This window comes from Cryptotermes secundus, unplaced genomic scaffold (genome assembly GCF_002891405.2).
Source record: "Cryptotermes secundus unplaced genomic scaffold, Csec_1.0 scaffold1475, whole genome shotgun sequence".
Lineage (NCBI taxonomy): Eukaryota > Metazoa > Arthropoda > Insecta > Blattodea > Kalotermitidae > Cryptotermes > Cryptotermes secundus.
The window spans coordinates 418,092-439,247 of NW_019731600.1; the positions used below are offsets into that span (position 1 = coordinate 418,092).

The 21,156-nt window shown below is 41.5% G+C and overlaps 1 protein-coding gene across 1 annotated transcript in view; it reads left to right on the forward strand.

Annotated features, from left to right (window-relative positions):
* The first annotated feature begins 839 nt into the window (after nucleotides 1-839).
* LOC111867293 overlaps nucleotides 840-21,156 on the forward strand; it is a 148,235-nt gene continuing 127,918 nt past the window's right edge. The window contains exon 1 of the mRNA XM_023857016.2: nucleotides 840-972. Within this exon, the coding sequence (XP_023712784.1) occupies nucleotides 840-972 (133 nt within the window). The remainder of the gene's footprint in view (nucleotides 973-21,156) is intronic.

Genomic DNA, 21,156 nt, shown 5'->3' on the forward strand with positions numbered 1-21,156 from the left:
TAATATGATAAGTAAAAATTTAAAAATATCATGGGCTTGCACATGTAACTTCAGTAGGTCTTCTTTATGCGATGACAATTCCTCGCCAATCTGAGATTTTGCTTCATATAGAATTTCAAAAATCTGCATCACGCTTGGTGATTTCAGCTGTTCCACTAGAACGCCCAAACCAGCCTTCTTGCCAGTAGTGGTACACTGCCTTCATAAGCTGATAGTCGCCCAGATAATTAAGAAATTCGCCATATCTAAAAAAAAAAGAAAAGGAAGATTCACTCTCACGTTCATAAGAGCCCGCCGCTGGACCCACTTCTGAGCCACATGAGTGCAGACCATTCACTTACATCCCACTGCATTAATATTCCCTTTAATATTATTCTCCCACTTATGTCTAGATCTCCCAAGTGGTCTCGTCCTTTAATATTTTCCGGATGAAATTTTGTGTACGTTTCTTGTTTCTCCCGTACATAATATATAATCTCGTATTCTTTTAAATTTGTTCTCCAACATTATCTTCCGAGGAATATCAATTATATAGCTCATAGTTGTGTAATTCTATCCATTTTCTGACAGAAGTAGGTTAAGAACACGGATCCTGACTCTCGTCGTTACGTCCTTTTCTAATTTCCCTTACCCTGTCAGTTTCCGTTTGTCTGATATTTTGCTCAGGATTCCGGTTACACTCATCGTTCTTGCACCTGAGACTCGGGTGCGGTATGAACACGGATGTACGTACAGGGCTGCAATTTCGGTGTATTTTCTTTTAGAGCATTCTTGTAAGTAGAGGGTGGAGTTGTACTAGAAAGCTGTTTCATCGATTTCTGGAAAGGGGTTGTGGGCGCATGCGTTGTGAGGACATTGTTATCGGCATCGCCTCTTCTTCAATGAGCGCATTCGTGAGCTACGCTTCAAACCATCAGGTTCGCTTCCTGGTTCATCTTCACTGGGCGCTGACCTACACGAGCCTCACAGCTGGTAAGTCTCTTTCACTCTCAGCCTCAGCAATAAAACCACTGGAGGCACAAAACTACATACGTTCGCGTTTAATTATACTGCCCATCGCAAATTATTCAGTCGTAAAAGAGTTGAACGTTTTGAGTGTCATGAAAGTGTGAGAAAGTGATGGTGATTGTGGGGCAAACTTAAGTTAGAACGTATGTTACCATGCTGGAATTTACTGTGTTTCAGACTCATTTTGCACGTAAGAGTGAGGGAGTTGTGTTTTTTCGTATTGTGGTGTCCATCAGCCAGTATACCAGCAAACAACAACAATATGTATAACAATATTGAAACTCATTTCTAATCTTCACATAAAGTTACTGACTAATCATAGGTTTTGTTCAGCCTTTGACAACAAGGGCTGACATAAAGAAGTGCATGTTTTATATTTTATATATACTTCATATACTTGTACATCCTAGTATATATATTCTTGAATACAACTCCTTAATTTTGAGATAAATAATATAACAGACTTTATTAGAGTAATTATATCAAATATGACCATTTTTACACTTTACTAAATTCTAATTGATGAACCACACAATGTAGATAATTTGCTATTTTGAATATGTTTTCTTCACAATAGGTATTTATTTTCAAATTTCTTCTTTTATTCAAGCAGAAATCTTATGTAGACTTTTAACTTCCTGATATATTCTGTAACCATAGAAAATACAGGATAAAACAAGATTATCTCTTTATAGGGTGGTGATCCCCTCCCTGAACGAAATTTATTTCGATATTTGATCCACGAAGTGTAACTAAAGACATGTTTGAATATTGCAATAAACAGTGATTGCTTTAATATTCATAATTAAGCGAGTGGTTTGAGAAAGGGAGTAATTCTTTTTTCGGGCGAACGGGTAGAATATATATATGTCACATGCACGAGTTTCTGAGCCCTAGTTATAAATTATTGGACACTGCTGTTGAAAGACCTCTAGAATTATTATCTTCAGAACACATTTATAATTTAATCAGAAAAATACATTTATGATACAGTTATATTCGTGTGTATGTCCCTTAACATCGTTTAAACTAATTCTCGGTCTTTCAAGTAATTTAGCACGACCAAGTTACTATAGGACAATCAATATATCTACATCATTTTAATACAACAAATTACGCCAACGCTGGGATCTCATGAGTTTGTAATCTCGGAATGACGCCAGCCCCACTTAATGTACTGTAAAGTTACACCGTAAAAACTTTCGAGAACTATGCCTTGCGCATTGTGGCACTTATTGTATAACGTAAAATAAAACATGGTTGTCATGCGAAATACATAGTAGTCTTTCAGTTTGGAGAATATAAATAAGGAACCAATGGGCATGGATAACATATATACCTGCAAATGCGGTATCAAACATTCTTATATGTCGAGAATATTTCAAACATGGAACATGGCTGACATCAAAGTAATAAACCAGCCTCAGAGTGTTTATGTAATATAACTGATCTGATGATAGCTTGAATGACCGAAACATGTTGCAGAGTGAAAATTATATAAATGTATTTAATTTATACATAAATTAAGTCGATGGAACTTAAAATAAGTATTAAAAATGTAAAAATATCCCTGTAACAGGCCGGGGAGGCCCATTGGGTTGTGAGAAGTCGAGACACTCACATTTTTTTTAGACAATCTTCTCACAGATGGAGGTCAGGTTGTCAGCCTTACACGCCGGCCGCCCTTTACCCCCAGGAAGATTGCTGGTACTCATTTCTGTTAGAGTCTGAGTGGACCCCAGGGCCATAGCGTGGCTGGAAGGATTAGGCCAACGGAAAAATCCAATGACCCCATCGGGAATCGAACCTGTGGCCTTCCGGCTTGTAAAATAATGTCTCAGTCAACTACGCTACTACGTGCCTCATATATTAAATAGTTGACACGCAGTATGGAGCTAAGGTACAACATCATTTGGGAAGAAGAGTTAGGGTTTATGGAGATGAATACAACTGACCTCCTGAGACACACTGACAGTGATTCGGTCACTGAGCCGTAGTATAATGCATTTCTGATCATAGATAACAATCATAATTGGTTCTAAAATCTCCATATATTTAATAGAAGATACGTAACTTGTGCAGTTATAATTACCAGAATCAATGTCATTTTCAAAATAATCTCTTTGAAAGAAACAACTCCGAAACGAAAAAAGATTCTCTACGTGGAGCAATTTCAGTACTGACAAAAGAGACCAGATTCTGCGTCGTTTGCGAGAAAGAAGGATTTGCGGATTTGAGAGAGCGTTCCCGTATTTGCGGTACATGCACGAAGAATTTGTGTGAATTACCGTTGAACATAACGGAACAGAATGTGAAAATTTTGGGTTATTTGCCCTGGTATTTTCTTAAAATATTGTCACCGGGGGGGGNGGGGGGTGCGTGATTGATAGACGGGTTTTGGATTGGATGATGTGATTTACTGACCCCTTATACACATACCACTCTGCACTAGAGGCAGTACAGCGCTATCGCTATTCCCACACTTTACGGTTCACCGTTACTCACACGCACTAGGGTTCTCAGCATTCACAAGTCGTATTCTGGCAACGTATTTGAAAACATTCTCACTTTTACTGCAGTACACATGAAGTCTTCTTTGCTCAGTTTAATTCCTTCCTCATTGTTCTTAATCACATTCGGATGCCGTCTTTCTCAAGTCCCAACTGCAACTGTTAACTCCGGAAACTGACTTTACTCTAATTCTTCTGCTTCCAAGCTCATATTTCGGCAGGATGACGTCATGAGACTCAGTTCCCTGCTGCAACTGCTAACTCCGGAATCTGACTCTACTCTAATTCTTCTGCTCCCAAGCTCATATCTCGGCAGGATGGCGTCATGAGACTCAGTTCCCTGCTGCAACTGCTAACTCCGGAATCTGACTCTACTCTAATTCTTCTGCTCCCAAGCTCATATCTCGGCAGGATGGCGTCATGAGACTCAGTTCCCTGCTGCAACTGCTAACTCCGGAATCTGACTCTACTCTAATTCTTCTGCTCCCAAGCTCATATCTCGGCAGGATGGCGTCATGAGACTCAGTTCAATTGTTCTCAACTGAACTCTGCCTTATAACCACTCTGCATGAGGCACGCAGAACACACAGTCTCTCTCTTGTAGGGAAGGCGTGTTTACTACGCATTTGCTTAGAAACATAAGTTACACAACTGTTGCTTGCGTATTCGTTGCCCTGGGAATATGTTACCGATTCGTTGCATAGCAATGAACATCTATTCTGACTTCACTGTTCCGGGTTTCTGGTGTCATGTCTCAATATGTAAAATGTTTAATGCGTATTTGTTTATTCTAATTCTTAAAACAATAACTGCATACCAACTCAATTTACATTCTTCCTGTTTTCTTATTAAGCTTCAATAAAATTTTGCTTCGTCTCTTTAATAAGGTTCACTTCTTTATACATGACCTTATTTGGAACTAATCATGACATATATATCCACTGCTACGCAACGGCCGTTACACACATTCCCGCATAAGCAAATGTGCAGTATAAAAATATGTCTATCGCTAGGCAATGATGAGGTAAATAGTCTTCGTCAAAATATACAGGCTGTTTTCCGTAAGGTCGGTTTGAAGTAGTTCAAAGAGAGTCGGGTTAGTCAGAGGAGAACTGGGTCGAGCTCTGAAGATGGCAGTCGAAGTTGATTGAAAAAAAAATGGCAAGAGAGGAATTAGGTTACCATAAGCAGTTTAGTGTGTGATTTGAAGTGCCAGTGAGATTGTTACAAATCCATTGCCAGGATACGACTAGTGAAGACCTATTATCAGTAATCCCCTACATCGGTAAAATTCTAGCCCAGTGAGTGTGAGGTGGGTTTGCAGTAGACAGTGCCACATTAACACGATTTTCACCCTGCACTTCCTCATATCATTCGTAATTGCAGCACTAGTAATAGTACATCTACTATTCCTACACTAAACAGGCTCAAATAACCAACTAGGATTAAAAAGAAACATAGACAAAATTCCATTCCACCCATCCTTTGTAACCAAAGATATTGTAGGTGCGTGTGTAACTGTAAGCTGGAATGTGTGTAGGATAGCGATAGCACTGTATTACCTGTAGTCCCGAACTGTGTGAATGTATAAGGTGCAATAAATCCAATCATCCAATCCAAAACCCATCTTATAAATCATGCACAATCTCTACACTTTACAATACGTTCTCAATAAGGCCGGGTAACGCTTCATCTTTTTTGTTTTATCCATTAATCAGACATTTTTTAAACTAAAGATTGGTAGCACAATCGAACATCCAACGGCAACAGAGAGGAAACACTCGAAAGAATTTCCCCTTGACATAAAGCAGAACAACAATCAATAACATTAACCGTGGACTTAGTCGGTGGGTGTAACGCAATAATAAAAATGCAGTAAAAATATCTAGAACTCTAGGAATAATGCTTTTCGAATAGAGAGTATGAATGGGTATATTGGAACCCGAGAGAAAGAAATTAACAAGAGACTTAAGAATATAACAGAATGAGGATTTTCATATTTTATTTCTTTGCCTAATATTATTAGGATATCAAGTCAAGAAGGACCATATGGGCATGGGATGTAGAGCCCTTGGAAGGAAAGAGAAATACACCCGAGAATTGGAATGGAAAACCAGAAAGGAAGAGACCATCTATTCTACTATTCTCTGAATCAAATAGTCTTGTGGGTGTCTTGTGAAATCCAACATCCCACAGTATTTCTTCACGAAAAGTACATAACTGTGCCGTTATGAATGTTGTGACACTGGTTTATTGCCTGGGCTGTATACATGTGTCGAGAGCTGACTGCCTGAGACGTACCAACTCTAAGACTAGACACTGAAGCAGATAAGAAGGAGGTTCTCTAAAAGAAGAGGATATAAACTGTCTCACTCTGCATTATTTTACTCGTAACAAGAAATGTTTGTGTTTCTCGTGTTAACACGCAGATGATAACAGTTGTGGCACAACTTCAATGAAAGGAAGCATTTCCTTGATGGAGTGAGTCGGCATTACTGGCTCTGTTCATGCACTGGGTAGCATGGATAAATCTCCTCTCCGTTCACCTGATTAGATATAAGGCCTTCTGACTACAGTAACTTGAAGCACCAAATTATTATTATTGTCACGTGTCGGAGTCCCGTGACAAATGATGGGTTGTGGATTAGACGAATCTGTTGGTTGGATAACTCGTTTACAATTACAACTACAGTAACTCTGAAATCACGTCTTCTAGACTCTGCGACCTGACTAGTCCGTCATTTCTCACGTTTTGCTTCCTGGTTCTTGGCTGAGCTTGTTCCTTCCCTGATCTCATCTCCGCTCCGGTCTTCTCTGATCTCACCTATCTTATGTTCCAATTTGTCTCTTATCTTCTACAATCGGACGGACTGGAAAACACTTTCTTGAAGGGTTTTCGTTGCAGTGGGAACTGCAGTAGCTCTGGCTTTAATTCCCGTGGTAACGTCTGCCAATGTACGTGTTGTATGTGTTCACACCTGCCGCCTAGGCAAAGAGGCAACACTGTTCCCTGTTGTACGGGAAGCTACTGAGCCGTTGTCTAGCGACGGATTCCTCTGTTATCCTCTTCTGACTGCGCTGTCTGGGAAACGTGTTCNGGTGAATGTGGAGCAATTGGTAGAATGAAGTTTGATAGGGGAAACCGAGGTACTCGGAGAAATCCTGCCTTACTGCCACTTTGTCCAACACAAATCCCACATAACATAAACCAGGCTCGAACCCGGGGGGCCTCGGTGGGAAGCCGGCGACTAACCGCCTGAGCTATAGAACTGCCTAAGCACCAAGTCATATGTAAGTCACTGCAAAGCGTCCCCGCGCTCAACTTACCAGAGGAACAGAACTAACTCCGGCTCCACGCCGTTAGCATCTCAATTACCTCCTGACCTCTTTCTTACCGAATCGAACTCAATTTTCCTGCGTCGTGTTTGCCTATCGGCACGAAGCCGACAAACCGTGCTTAAGCACGACAGAAATCTTTGGGGTTCCATTACCGCCATTCCAATTCGGCCTATCCGTTCACTCCAACTCAATACACTCAGACTTCAAGACCTCTTCCTTCCAGATCCTTTACCATTCAACGAAAATCCGACCATCTTACACTGTACAGCCAAGAGAGCCAATGGCGTCATTAAATTCAGTCTACACAACACATCCCCACTTCTCTAGGAGCCGCTGTGTCATTAATCCTCCATTTATATTTTCACGTATCCGGGTTTTACGTGACTAAGAAGGCCGGGTTGTGGACCTGATGATCGAATTTATTGGGTCTTTGCACAACTGGTTACAATAGTTCACAGTTCGCTATCTGACGCACCGTCATCTTCTTCCGACTGGACACTCCACGGGAACTGTTCTGATTTCCAACGGAATTCCGTTGTACTGCTTCGTATTCCATTGTACTCCCTCAGTTCCAAGTCCAAGTCACATTGCGAATGACGGTCAGTCAGTCAGTAAATCTTGGTGTCGAGCCTCGTCTGGGCTCATGGCCAGATATTTATTACTGTAGAACTTTACGGTTTTGTTTTTTAGTGGGGCGCCCTCTCTGACGAGAGGACGGGTCTGTTTTTTTTACATGCTATTGGCCCTTGCCAGCGCAGTCTGTCTTGGGTCCCAGTCCCTTGGGACTGGTGACCGTATTTTACTGTCTCAGATTTGAGACTTCTCTTTTCGCCGCCTCCTACGACTTGTAAGGTCAAGGTGGAGATATTCGACCCCGCTTCCACACGGGCATACTCTTGACCTCCCTCAGTTCTTCTGACTGTGCCCCCTTATAATTCCGTGGACCCCACGGAAAATATCGTCTAATGTTGTCAAGAATGCGTATTTATTGGCCATTACATAATAATGAATATCCTTCCATTGTTGATAGCGTAATTTCCAGAATGTGTTTACCGAGCTCTTGCCTAGCAATGGGCATGTGAGTCACAATATTACGTGCCCGAATGGGTTAGCGTAGTAGTAACGCTCTACATTTGTTTTCGGGAGGTGCTCTGTTCGAACTACACTCAGGACACCGGACATCCTGACTGAAGGTTTGGGGGTTTTCAACAGTCCGTCCAGGCAAAATTCCGGGATACTTACATACTTGGATTAGACCAAGAACGCTTCCTTCCAAACCCTTTCCAATTCACCATTTACATATGTTCTATCATTTGACGTTCTAAAGCCTGACCGTTGTGTGCGCCGTGAAGCAGCCCACAAGAAAATAGGATGGGGCAAATCTTCCCTCTTGCCAAGGGAATTTGTGCTTTGCTCCTCCGCGTTCGTACGGGGCTTCTACCTGTACAATCTTTTACTTTGAGTGACGGGCACAATGAAGAAGAAGACGCAAATAGAAACAGTTGGATTAAAAATAACTTCCACCTTGTAGGTTTCAACCTACGTCGTGTGGTCCGTTGAAATTCTATCGTACCTTCGAAGGAACATGTCGCCTCCATTTTCAGGGTCCAAGAACAATTCAGGCAAGAATCCATCCTTGCTGCTATCTGCTTCATGCTGGTTTCTTGCTTACTTTACTCTTCGACCCTGAAGACTTAGGAGACATGTTCCTCAGAAACGTCGGCTGACTCTTCACGGACTACACGGCCTTGTATCCTACAAGAAAGAATTCTTCATAACCAACGCTCTGAGGATCTCTAGTCCTACTTGGTGTTTCACTTTGTACTCACACATGAAGACATATTCCGGAACATTGTTTTGGCTCCATCTCACAAAAAACACTAAAGAATAATACAATACGTCACGGTTACCTACCCGCGAATCTTACAATTAATGTGAACCCTGACCACAGTCTAAACCTTTATGACTTCTTGTAACTAAACCGAGTTGCTCGTGGTGCGGAAATCGTCATGTGTTTTTTCGATTATCAGCAAACAATCAAGGAATTGCAGTATCAGGGGAATTTAAAATTGTCGCGGATAACAAAATTGGTACTAAGGTGATCACGTGCATCCGAATGGTAATCCCTGCTAGACACAATTCAGGCGAAAGGAAACATTCCTTCCATCTGGTATGCTGGTAACAAAAGAAACTCATTTAACCGTAAGTGTGGTTATTACCAACTAGTGTACAGAAGCAGTCAAGTTTGCTGACGTCACACGCCTCGGCTTCACAGATGAGTATCGAACGAACGTTTTGCTTTGTTGCTCAGCAGACCGTATGTGTCACTTGCAACAGCATTCCTAACTCGGTCAGACAAGAGTATGTTGTCTGAACATGTGTTTCAGTACGACGCTCCAAAATACTGGGCCACATTCCTTCATTCCTTAAACAGATCACTCCCATGCCTCCCGTCTCTCGCAACTTGAAAGGGCGGCTGAAAAATTTCTTGGATTTTAGGTTCTCAGAGCAGTGACTATGAAGGTTACTCTAAGACATAACGCAGTGTAATACCTTGAAAGCCACGCAAGAGAGCGGCCCAAGCAGGCTCTGTGTGCTGCCTGCTGATTCGTTTTCCCCGGACTGCGTCATAACCCTGCAGGTTGACTCAGTACTTCATCATGTCTCTGTAGACGATTCTACAATTATCATTTTAATTTTAAAAATTCGTTCGGCATTTTAGCCTGCCAAATATGTTTATACAATGCGATTCTAAATTATTGTAGTAGTTTCTGTGGCACAAAATTTTCATATCGGAAATAACAAAAGAAAACTCTATAAGGAATATGAAAATGTAATTCAAGAAGTTTTATTTGGCAACTATACTGGGAGAAAATATGACGTCATACTTCAAAATGTTAACTGTTAAAGAGAAAGCAATGTTTGAAAATTATAAGACACGGAAACCCAAAGAAGAATTTGTAATCACTAATCACTCTGTATAATTTCACAGCCGCGGGTATCTTCACTATGCAGAGCTGCAATTAACTAAGTCTCATGAGCTATCTTTATGAATTCGGATAGAAAGCCTGCGTTTATTGGCGGCCATACTGCAATCCCTGGATCTAAGTAAATAGCTCCACAAACGAGAATCCTTCTTGAGGAGCTCGTAATCGCTCAGATAATTAATGAATTATTCCCTCGTATTCAACATCAAACGTTAACTTTCATCTTCTTCCTAATATACTTATATCTTCACCAATGAATCCTATCTTCGGCCCGTAGCAAAACCTGTGTTTGTGTGTGTAGAGAGAGAGAGGGGGACAGCATATTCCTTCAACCTCTAGATCTCCTAAATAGGCTCTTCCCAGCTAAAATATTGTACTCATTCCTTATCACCCTTATGTGGGGCACATGACCTTTCCTTTTCACCATCCCTCATATGACGATTTTTTTATTGCTAGTGGGGGTGGGACTAAGTTCCTTGTACTGCGGCCACTTCTGGCCTATTGTACTAGCCCCAGATGATAGATGAGGGTGATTGTGGAGCAATTGGCGGAGTGAAGATTGGCAAGGGAAACCGAAGTACTCGGAGGAAACCTGACCCAGCGCCACTTTGTCCACCACAATCCCACTTGACAAGACCCGGGATCGAACCCGGGGCGCCGCTGTGGAAAGCCAGCGACTAACCGCTTGAGCTATGGCGATAATACTAACACTATTGTCTGACGAGTAGAAATCATGGAGCTCTTTATTATGCAACATTCTCGGGCTTCCTCTTTATATGAAATAATAAGCAGTAACACTCGTGTCATTGTAAGCTTATGCATATGGTAGTAGAACTGGAGGAAATGCTTTTAATTGATTACTTTTCAACAGACCGCTTGATAATATTTATCAATGACAGAAAAAATAAACTCCGTGACTTTAGTCCGCAAGTGAAATATACCTACCTAGCGACCGCCTCTTTTCGGCGAAGTTAGTGCCAACTTTTGTGGATAGAGGGTGTCATGTGTTCAGAGCAACGGATTCCCATGGCCGTTCATCTCGGTTTTCTAGACCGGAGCCGCTACTATTCCTTTCAAGTAGCTCCTCAATTGTTCTCGCGAGGCTGAGTGGACCCAGCTCCAGACCCACTAGTTCTCAGAATATCTGGTGGCGCCGGGAATCGTACCCGGGACCCCTATATCTGAAACCAGGAACTCTGACCACTAGGCTACAGGCGGCATCAATAACAGAAATACAGAGATAAATCTCGAAGATGAAAAAGAAGATAAATGGGCGAGGAAAGAAAAAATCAGAAGCAGAAGACTAAGACGATAAATTTTCAGAGAACAAAAATATATCTCACCAAGTTGAACAGGAAGAATGGTCCTTGTCTGGAAGCCTCTCATGTAGTTCCTGAAAGAGTGTGGGAAGAATCATTCTTAGGATATCAAGTGATATGAGCATTTAGTCTGGCCGTTAGGCCTAGTGAACAGCCGATGCCAAGGTCTCCGACCTCTCACGCCTTATTTCATATTCTCTGGATCTGAGATATTCTGCGACACCAGGTAAATCAGGGGTTTTAACACGAATCCCGAGGGACTAGGGCTATGTCGGTAGCACTAGATAGAGTAACTGCTAAATCCATAGGCTCGTACGTGTTGGAATCCCTGCTGCAGAAGAATTCAAATTTCGGCAAGCTCCTCAAGCAACTTCCATGTGTAACGAAGTTTCAGTAGATTAGATTTACGCTGGATGTGACTGAGACTAAAGCCAGTGCTTAATATGAGAGGAGCGTAGCCATCTTCAAAGCCAGTGTGACATATTCTGCACCATATACATTCTTTAAAGGGATCTTCGAAAGATACAGTGTAAGAAGTTTCGAAGTTCCAAAAAAATTCTTTAAAAAATCCTCCTCAAAATTCTGAAGCGTCAGCCAAAGCTATTAACAATCATGTAACTCGTAATTGACTTCATAGAATACGCATCTTGAGAAGCTGGTCGTCGCTTTCTTGGTCAAGAAATTTCCCATCTTCCGTGATAATCGAGAGTCCACTACCCCATTCAAAACAACCTGCCATTGGACCCTATTCTGATCCAAATAAATCCAGCTCATATACTTTAAGTTACTTTTTAATATTGCAAGGGATTTGATCGACGAATTACCAGACAACGGCTCGATAAACACCCGCGATACACGCACGCAACAATAGAATGGGGTTGTGCATCCATTTCCAGTCTACGGCTCGGTAAACACCTTTCCGCTTATCGGACTGTGCTATGCAAAGCGGTGACGTCATAAAAAATACACGTACAAACTCTTTTCCGCGGGGTCTGTGCAAAGTGCTTGTAAGAGAAGTGAATTCACAAGCTAGGAGCACGTGAGAGCACAAGGACGAGAATTGAGCGTGTCCTTAGTGAATTGCGGAGATTAGTTGAGGACAGATTAGGACAGAGGAGAACAGATGGACTGAAGACAAGAAGAGTTCATACTGAATTTAAGTGCTAGTTTCTGTGTTGGGAGCTATTGCTAGGAGCCGACTAGTGGGAACTGAGGATCCTAGTGCGTGTGCAACGGTGAACTGGAAATTGTGCAATTAGCGATAGCGTTGTATTGTCTGTACTTAGGAGAGTTTGTGAAGGAAGGTGTTAATAAATCCAATCAGCCGAAATAGAACCCATTATTTTCATCACGCATACCCTCCTACGCTCGACAATATTATCCTCTCGTCTACGCTTATATACGTATTTCCCCAATCATGTTTCCACCTACCATGTCTCACCTTCCAAATGCGTGCTACATGAAGAGATTCTGAGCTTCTTAAAAGGAACTCTACGCTACTATAGCTAAACAACTACAAATTAAGTCATATTGAAGCAATTATTTCATTCATTCATTCAACAATTGCTCTACAGACTTCTGTTTGACCCTGGCTTCTTATCCAGTATCGCAATTTTTACACAGACGGTAAAACTCCTTGGAAGGGGGATCAGCCTGTCGCAAAGGTTGTTACCTACACACAGGACAACAAAAGAAGGAGAATAAAAGCAAACACAAACACCCATATATATGAGTGAGACTCGAACCCCCGATCCCAATGTTCGAGCGAGGCCTTAGCGCGGCCGCTGTAATCGGGATCAAAAAGCAATTAACCAGACTCAGTTTCCAGGAAAGAACATTCATAATTGAGATATTAATTACCCAATATCCATACGTTGCAGAGGATATTTTTAAAAAAATATGTAGGAGACACAATAATTTTAAAAAGGTAACATAATGCTTCGTCATCAACAAGGCACCAACACATGATACGCGTATAATTTCAGTGCGTGTTCCATTCTCGTCGTTCAGGCAGCCAGCATCCATGTCCCACGCAACAATTTTTCTTCATTAATTCTAACACTTGACATATCAGTAACTGATCTATGAACGAACTCGGTGAGGCAGTGATGATGAAGCATGTCAGCTCACAGTGTCGAGGTACATATTGTTAATTAAATTTCTAAGTATCTCTACGCTTGCCCGATAGGAATCCTGGTTTCCGTGGCGTCGAGCCACTAGAATGTACATCCTTGATAATCTCCATGGTTGTACGCACTTACTGTAATCTCCAATTGCTATCAGTTTCTATGGTTTTTAATTCGTGGTGTGGGGTGTGACTGAATCTCTTGTTTCTCGGGCCACTAGTGGCCTATTTTACCAGCTCAGGATGGCAGACGAGTATGGAATATTCGATAGAATGAGAATTGGTAGGGGAACTAGAAGTACTAGGAGAAAACCTACCCCAGCGTTACTTTATCCATCACAAATCCCACATGACCTCACCGCCAATCGAAACCGGGCAACTGCGGTGAGAATTTTCAGGCTGACATAAATTGCACAGTTATAAACTCCACACATTTTATATTGTCACGTGTATTAGTGACTATAGACGGAGTTTGGACTGGTGAATAGATATACTGACCACTTAGAGATCTAACTACAACTAATTATTACACTATTGCTGATTTCCACACTACAAATCACTCAACACTAAGACTTCTCAATCTATTTCCACTAGTCTTCACGTGGTAAAACCTCTCTGCAATGGCTGTTCTTCTGATATTTCTTCACTAGACGTCTCCTGGTAACGAATCTTAGCAGTGAAAATCCTTCCGTTTCCGTTTTCTGCTGGTTAATCCTCCACGGCTGAACCCTCAGCTGTCTGTAGCGTCGATTGTCTTCAAGATAACTCCTCGACACGAACCCCACGGAAAACACAGTTTTCCGTTGTCAATAATGTGTTTATTAGCCCCTTGCCTAGAAATGGATATATGCGAACCACATAGTTGCAGTTTATCGTGCTCTGGAGACTTCGATGTTGCAGCTAATAGTCTCCCGTTATCCTCTTGAACGCCTGTACAAAATAAGCCACACAAAATTTGGAACTGATAACACTTCGGAATTCATATTGTTACATGTACACCCATTGCTTGGTAATGTGTTGTTAAACAAATTCCCCACGAAGACAGATTCTTGGTAAAAAAAAATTGTTGCTAGGTTACGCAACAGTAGACGAATCTGAGTTTTCTATGTCTTCCCTGTCAAGTAGCGGTGGAATAACGGGGTTATGCAACCCGTTTATAAGCAACGGCTCGCGAAACACACTTCCGCGTAAGCGATGACGTCATCAACAATAGAGACGGTGTTTCCTACGGGATCTGTGCAGTGTGCTTATAAGGGAAGTGAATGCAGTGACAGAGTTCGTTAAAGGGCAGTTACGAGTCAGTCGTAAGCTGGAGGAATGAGTTCAGAAGAACTTTCAGTTCTAATGTTGCAGATTGACTGAAGACGAAATAGCATAAAAACTTCAAAGTGATTTGAAGTGCTAGTTTCTGTGTTGAGATCCGTTGCCAGGAGACGACTAGTGAAGACGGAGAATCCTAGTGCGTGTGCAATGGTGAACTGTAAAGTGTGTAAATCAGCGATAACGCTGTGGTTAAGTGTTAATAAGATAACTTGTAAGCAATGTGCTAATAAATTCAATCGTCCGCACTAGAATCCGTTATTTTCGTCACGCGCACCACCCTACCTGAGACGATACGTTCTGCCCTTCCTATCTGTCCGATTAAATCATTAAATTATGAACATCAGATTACACATCACGTTTTTGACCCATATAAAACCATTAACATCTCCAATCTGTTTATATGCTGATGCACATTACTGCTATATTTATGCCAGAGAGTATCCACAGCGGCCGCTTTAATCCACACACAAAAAAAAAATCAGGTTTGATGAATTTAATGAAGTTTGATTTGAAAACTGAAGCAGCCTTCTGGTAGCAGAACCCGCAGGTTCAACATCACTATGCCAAAACTGGCAGTCACGTCCATCTACCATCCTCACAATAAATTCCTCTATCATTCATCTTAGTTTTAACCTCTTATGTCTTACAGTCGTTTTCTAAGACGCTTCCTTTTTCTTTTCATGCATTCATTGCCCTTGTCGCCGTAACAATCAAATGCACAGTTAGGGAACGTGATATCTTATTGAGTATGCAAGGAATACACACATTTTTTTGTGTAGCTCTTGTTTTGTACGGGTATGAAACTCTACCGCTTATCCTGAAGAAGTACTAAAGGTTATATAAAGCCTATAGCAGTTGAAGTGAAAAGGGGAATGGAAAGAATACACAACGAGGAGCTGCACAGTTCCTTCTCTTCATGTCATATTACTTTTGACGTTGAAACTGGAAAGATGAGACGGATGGGACGTGTGGCAGGCACTAGGATAGCAAGAAATGCGCATAAAATCTTGGTCCGGATATGCCCTGGATGGCTATCTTAATAAAATTATCCGATATTAGAGGATGACTCGTGGGTTATGTTGCAACGCTTTCACTCTCCGCACTATTCAGCTTCGGGTCACATAGGGTGACTAAAGTATGATGAATTAAAAAGGATTAAGTACACCAGAATTGAAATCAATAGTTCAGTGCAGTCGTTTTTATTCTCCTGTGGTAACTTGTGTTGGAGAGTGGAGCGAATTAAGGCAGGCAAGGTTGGAGGACCGGAATTATGTGGTTGGCAACACAGCCGCTGGGAATAAGCCACATGCTTGTTGTAAACGCTGCCTACTGTGGTTTTTGTAGGTTAGAGGACTTTAGTCCTAGGCATGCGGACAATTCTGATTGGGTTAGTGATGAAGGATCGCAAGCTTCTGACGAGTTTCACTGCACAAGTGTAACAACGGACGTAAAGAAGTTCCGTCTTTACAATAAAAGGTACTTATCAATGGGCTTCACATGGGCTGGTGGTTCAAGCCCTATTCCTTTGTGCCTCGGCTGTGGGAAATAACTTAAAAACGGAGCAATGACTCCAGAAAACTGAAACGACACAGCTACAAGTCCCAGCCACGTCACTAGTGAAAGTGCTGATTAGTTTAAACGGCTATTGGAATGTCAAACAGACTAAAGCTTTAATTAGTAAAATTACAGTCAGTGAAAATGCTCAGGAAACAAGTTACTTAGTAGCAGAACTTCGGTAAAGAGACGAGCTATGGGCTGGACGACCGAGAGGTCGGAGTTCCAGCTCCAATTAGTGCCGAGGTCAAGAATATGTGGATCTATAAATTAACTCCCCATACGCCTTCATGGAGTAGTGTTTGTTTAGTTACGCACAGAGACAACTTTAACTTTTTCACTTTATACACAGAAAAGGAAATGTTACGCAGTTGATGAGAACCTAATAATGCCAGCATGTAAAATTATAGTGGGTAAAATGTTGAGACGAGATCCAGTACGAGAAATTGAAATGTTCCACTTTCAAACAGCACGATAAATAGACAAATGGATGACATATCACATGATGCTGATGAGATTTTGAGTGATAAGCAGAAAAATAACAGTCTCTCTATCCAGGATTTTTAGTCAACAGATTCACCAGTAAAATCTGTGTTGCAACATTTGTAAGATTTGTAAATAATAGTGAAATTCTAGCAAACTTCCTCTGTTGCAAACAGCCGCCTGAAACAAGCAGAGAGCAAGATATATGTCATGTCTTGTCTTCATATCTAGAAGGAAAATGTACGTCTTGGGAAAACTGTGCAGGCATCTGTACTGATGGTGCCTCATCGTGGTTGCCTCATTTAGAGAGTTTGTCTCTCTTGCCAAAGAAATTCTGACGTCACAACTAACAAACTAACTTTATAGAGCTGAGATTTTCCTGAGAAGCCTCCAATTGTTCAGCTATTCAAGAACTTCCCAGCACTTTATGGAACCAAAAAGTTAATTACTGTGTTCACAGGAACACTCCACTGGTCCCTATCCTGAGCCAGATCGATCCAGTCCATACGACCCCAACCTATCCCTCTAAGATACATTTTAATATTGTCCACCCACCTACGTCTTTGTCTTTCTGGTAGTCTCTTTCTTCTTGCTTTCCCACTAATTTCCTCTATGCATTCCTCTTCTCCTCAATCGTGCTACATGCCCTGTTCATCTCATCACCCTTGACTTGATCATTCTAATTATGTTTGGCAAAGAGTATAAGTTATGAAGCTTCTCCTTATGCAGTTTTCTCCAGTCTTGGAAACGAAAGAATAATTTGATACTGTTATATAAAAACAGTTAACTTTATAAAATAAAGATCAGTTCACTCCAGAATGTTTAAAAAAACTGTGTGCAGCATGTAAATCTCCTGCTACATATAGAAATCCGGTGTCTCAGCAGAGGAAAGGTTGTCAACGGGGTGTTTGAGCTGAAGGGTGAATTGCAGATTTGCTTTCAAGAAAACATTAGACTAGATTTTGTAGAGTGCTTGTAATATGAAGAGTGGTTGGAGAAACTAGCCTGCTTAGCGGATATTTTTAATAAATTAATCAATTGAAGAAGGCCCTGGATACATTGTGTTGACTTCAGGTGACAAGGTTCTTGGATTTAAAAGGAAACTTGGTCTTTGGAAAAATCACACTGTGAAAAGAAATCTTGAAATGTTTCAAGTGCTGCTGGGGCTTGGGAATGAAGTAGGACATCAGCAAGTCCCAAGTGTTATTGGAAACCACCTTGAAGAACTGCGGAACAAAATGAAACCTTATTTTCCTTCCTTTTCAACACAAGTGTATGACTTGGCGAGGAGCCCTTACTCTGAATCGTCTGTTCGCTCTGAGAACTGAGGAGGAAGAACTTTGTGAGTTGCAGTCTGATCATAATGCACTCAAGATGAGATTTACTGACCTATCCCTGGGCGGCATGTTCTGGATTTCTGTGATAGAGAAGTATCCAGACATTCACAGGAAAGCAATAAATGCATTTGGTGCAGTTTTCGACTTCTTATGTGTGTGAGCAAACTTTTTCTTCTATAACAAGCATCAAGAACAAAGATAGACAATTATTTCAGCAAATATTATCTCCGTGTGTGCTTATCTAAAATTCTACTCAGAATAAATTATTTATGCAGCAGAAAACAAACACAAGTTTCAGATTAAATATGTAAATTTCATTCTTTATTTTAGTTTGAAGAATAACGCTGTTTAGACGATATTTGTGTTCATATTGCTTTGATTTATCTTATGGTTTTCAGTAATCTTACTATTCGGCCGCGCCATAGCTCAAGCGGATAGTCGCTGGCTTACCACCCCGGCGGCCTGGGTTCGATCTCGGGTCTGGTCAAGTGGGATTTGTGGTGGACAAAGTGGCACTGGAGCGGGTTTTCTCCGAGTACTTCGGTTTCCCTTGCCAATCTTCATTCCACCAAATTCTTCATCATCGTAACCACCTGGGCCAGGCTACAATAGGCCAATCAGTGGCCGCCGTGCCGAGTGGACCCAGATTATATTATTCTGTACTGGCAACAAATTTTGATGTTGTAAATATCACTAATTAAGATAAATTTACAACATTTATTTACGTTAATTCCAGAGCATACCTTTATAATAATTGATATGCAGGGATTCCCTGAGACTTGAAAATTATTCCAATTGTTCTACCAAGATAAAAGCTCGAGAGAATGAATGTAGAGTGAAGTCCCATAACAATCCATTTCTTTAGATGAATAGTTTCGTTTCTTCGTCATTCTTGGGATATAGCTCGAGGATGGTCCAGTTTGAAATATTTGTGACCAATAATTATGTATCTGATAAGACAAAAAGACAGTCTGAAACCAGTATCATCGAAGATCCTGTGCAATGGGCGCTGTTCCGAAGTCTAATCCAAGATGTGTCGTGCCATTTTGACAGATATGATACTTTCTTTCTCAGAACTTTGAAATGAGCTCATTTCACAAGTTTAGTTACTACTGTGCCCAAGCACCACATAATAAATAAGTAAAGAGGGTGTGGAAGTAAGTAATATTGACATTGTCGTTGGTGATTGTGAGTGGTCTGCTTCACGAGCAGAATTTCCCTTGTTTTTGTATCTCAGTCAGTGAGGGCCTCACAGACGTTCTACCTGCTGCCCCTCATTTCTCCTCTTTCCATTCTTTCATTCTACAGTCATTTGTTTATTTTTCACAAGCCTCTCTTTCTTTATTTGTTTTCTTTCTTACTTACTTTCCTTTATTACACAAAGGTAAAGTTGTCCCGGTGCTTAACTAATTAAACACTACGCCATGAAGGCGTATAGGAGAGTGGATGTATGAATCCACACTTTCTTGACCTCGGCACTGGTTGGAGGTGAGTGGTCAGCTTCACGCCCCGGCTGCTTAACCTCCTGGGAAAGAGTACCAGTACCCATTGGGTGAGGGCTGGGTGGGCCCCAGAAACGGTCTGGACTACATATAGAAGAGAGAATTCTTGCCCCTACCGGGACTCGAATTCCGACCCCTGGGTTGTTCAGCCGGTAGCCAGGCTCTATATCGACCGCGCTATCCCGGCTCTTCTATACGCTGTTTAATTTCTCCGCCTGTCCCTGTTTTATATTAATACTCTTGTTTGTCTTTGTTCTACATTCCTTCCTTACATCCTTTTGGTTTGTTTCATTTCCTTTTTATTCTTATCTCTCTATTACGATTAATTTTTATGCAGTGTCTCCGTCATTATTTATTTTCTTTCTTTCTCTTACTTTTTTATTTTCTCGTACTTATGCAATACTTTGTTTCATTTTATCTCTAACATTGTTTTTTTCTTTCTATCTTCCTATATATTTTATATTTTGTACATGCTGCTGGATTCCTACCGGTCCCTTGCTTGGCTTATTCTTCAATCCTGAAGAGAGGCGACATGTTCCCCTGAAACGTCGGTTTACACTCATAAGACTACACTGCATTATGTCCCAGAACACAGAGCTCTTTCTCTGTCTTGTGTCTTTATTTGATTTCTTCTCTTTAATTGTGAGTGTAATTCTCTATATTTATTTTCTTCTCGTTCCTTTCCATTTATTCTCCTTTCTCCCTATTCCTGTCTCTTCTGTCACACATTTCTCCTGTCTTCTCAGGGTACATCTGGGTAACTGCAATACTGGTGAACCCACCCGCTGACCAAGCTCCGTCCCTTTCAGAGGTACCGGTGCAGTTAGTCTAATCTGCAGCTTCAGATCGGTCGCCTTACTCCAGCCACTGCCTTTGTAATGCTTTACCTACCTTTGACCCCGTTTCTAATATTCATACCGAAACCAGCAACGCTCTGCGTGTCCATCTGCAGACAGGTGCCAGGGCCGTCTCCAATTACCGATTTCGATTAAGAGCAATATTTTACACGGAATATTCAGCCCATTCCCCTGGCAGACCTTTAAACTCGGAAGTCCCTCTACTGTTATGGCTCTCTCAGTCGATGTTACCATTTTTATTTTCCAGTCAGACGTCCTCATTTTCATGACGTGTCAACAAATTTGCAGGGAGAAACATCTACATATTTTGGGCTATGAAGGAGATGTTATTGCTAGAGCTTCACTTCTTTCGACCAAACGTATATAATGATATATTGTGGCGTATGGACCCGTTGCTAAGCGGTGACTCTGTAAACAGAGGCGGTTGCTAGGTAACGTCCGCAACATATTCGCAAGCAAAAATACAACAAGGCTATACAATTCGTTTCTAAGTAGCGGATCGGCAAACACATGTCTACAACAAATTGGTTATGTTGGAAACGGTGTCTTCTATTCGGTCCGCGCAAAGTGTCTATAAAAGACTATTTGGGCAATCCAGTTAGTTAATAATACCTCCACCGTGACCCTGCGAGTCGTAGGAGGCTACGAAAAGGGAAGACCCAAATTTGAGTCAGTAATATATGGTCTCGAGTACCAAGGGTCTCGGACCCGAGAAAGACTGCGCTGGCAAGGGCTAGCAGCATATACAAAAGACAGACCCGTCCTCTCGTCAGAGAGGGCGCCCACAAGAAACAAGACCGTAACTGTCAAAC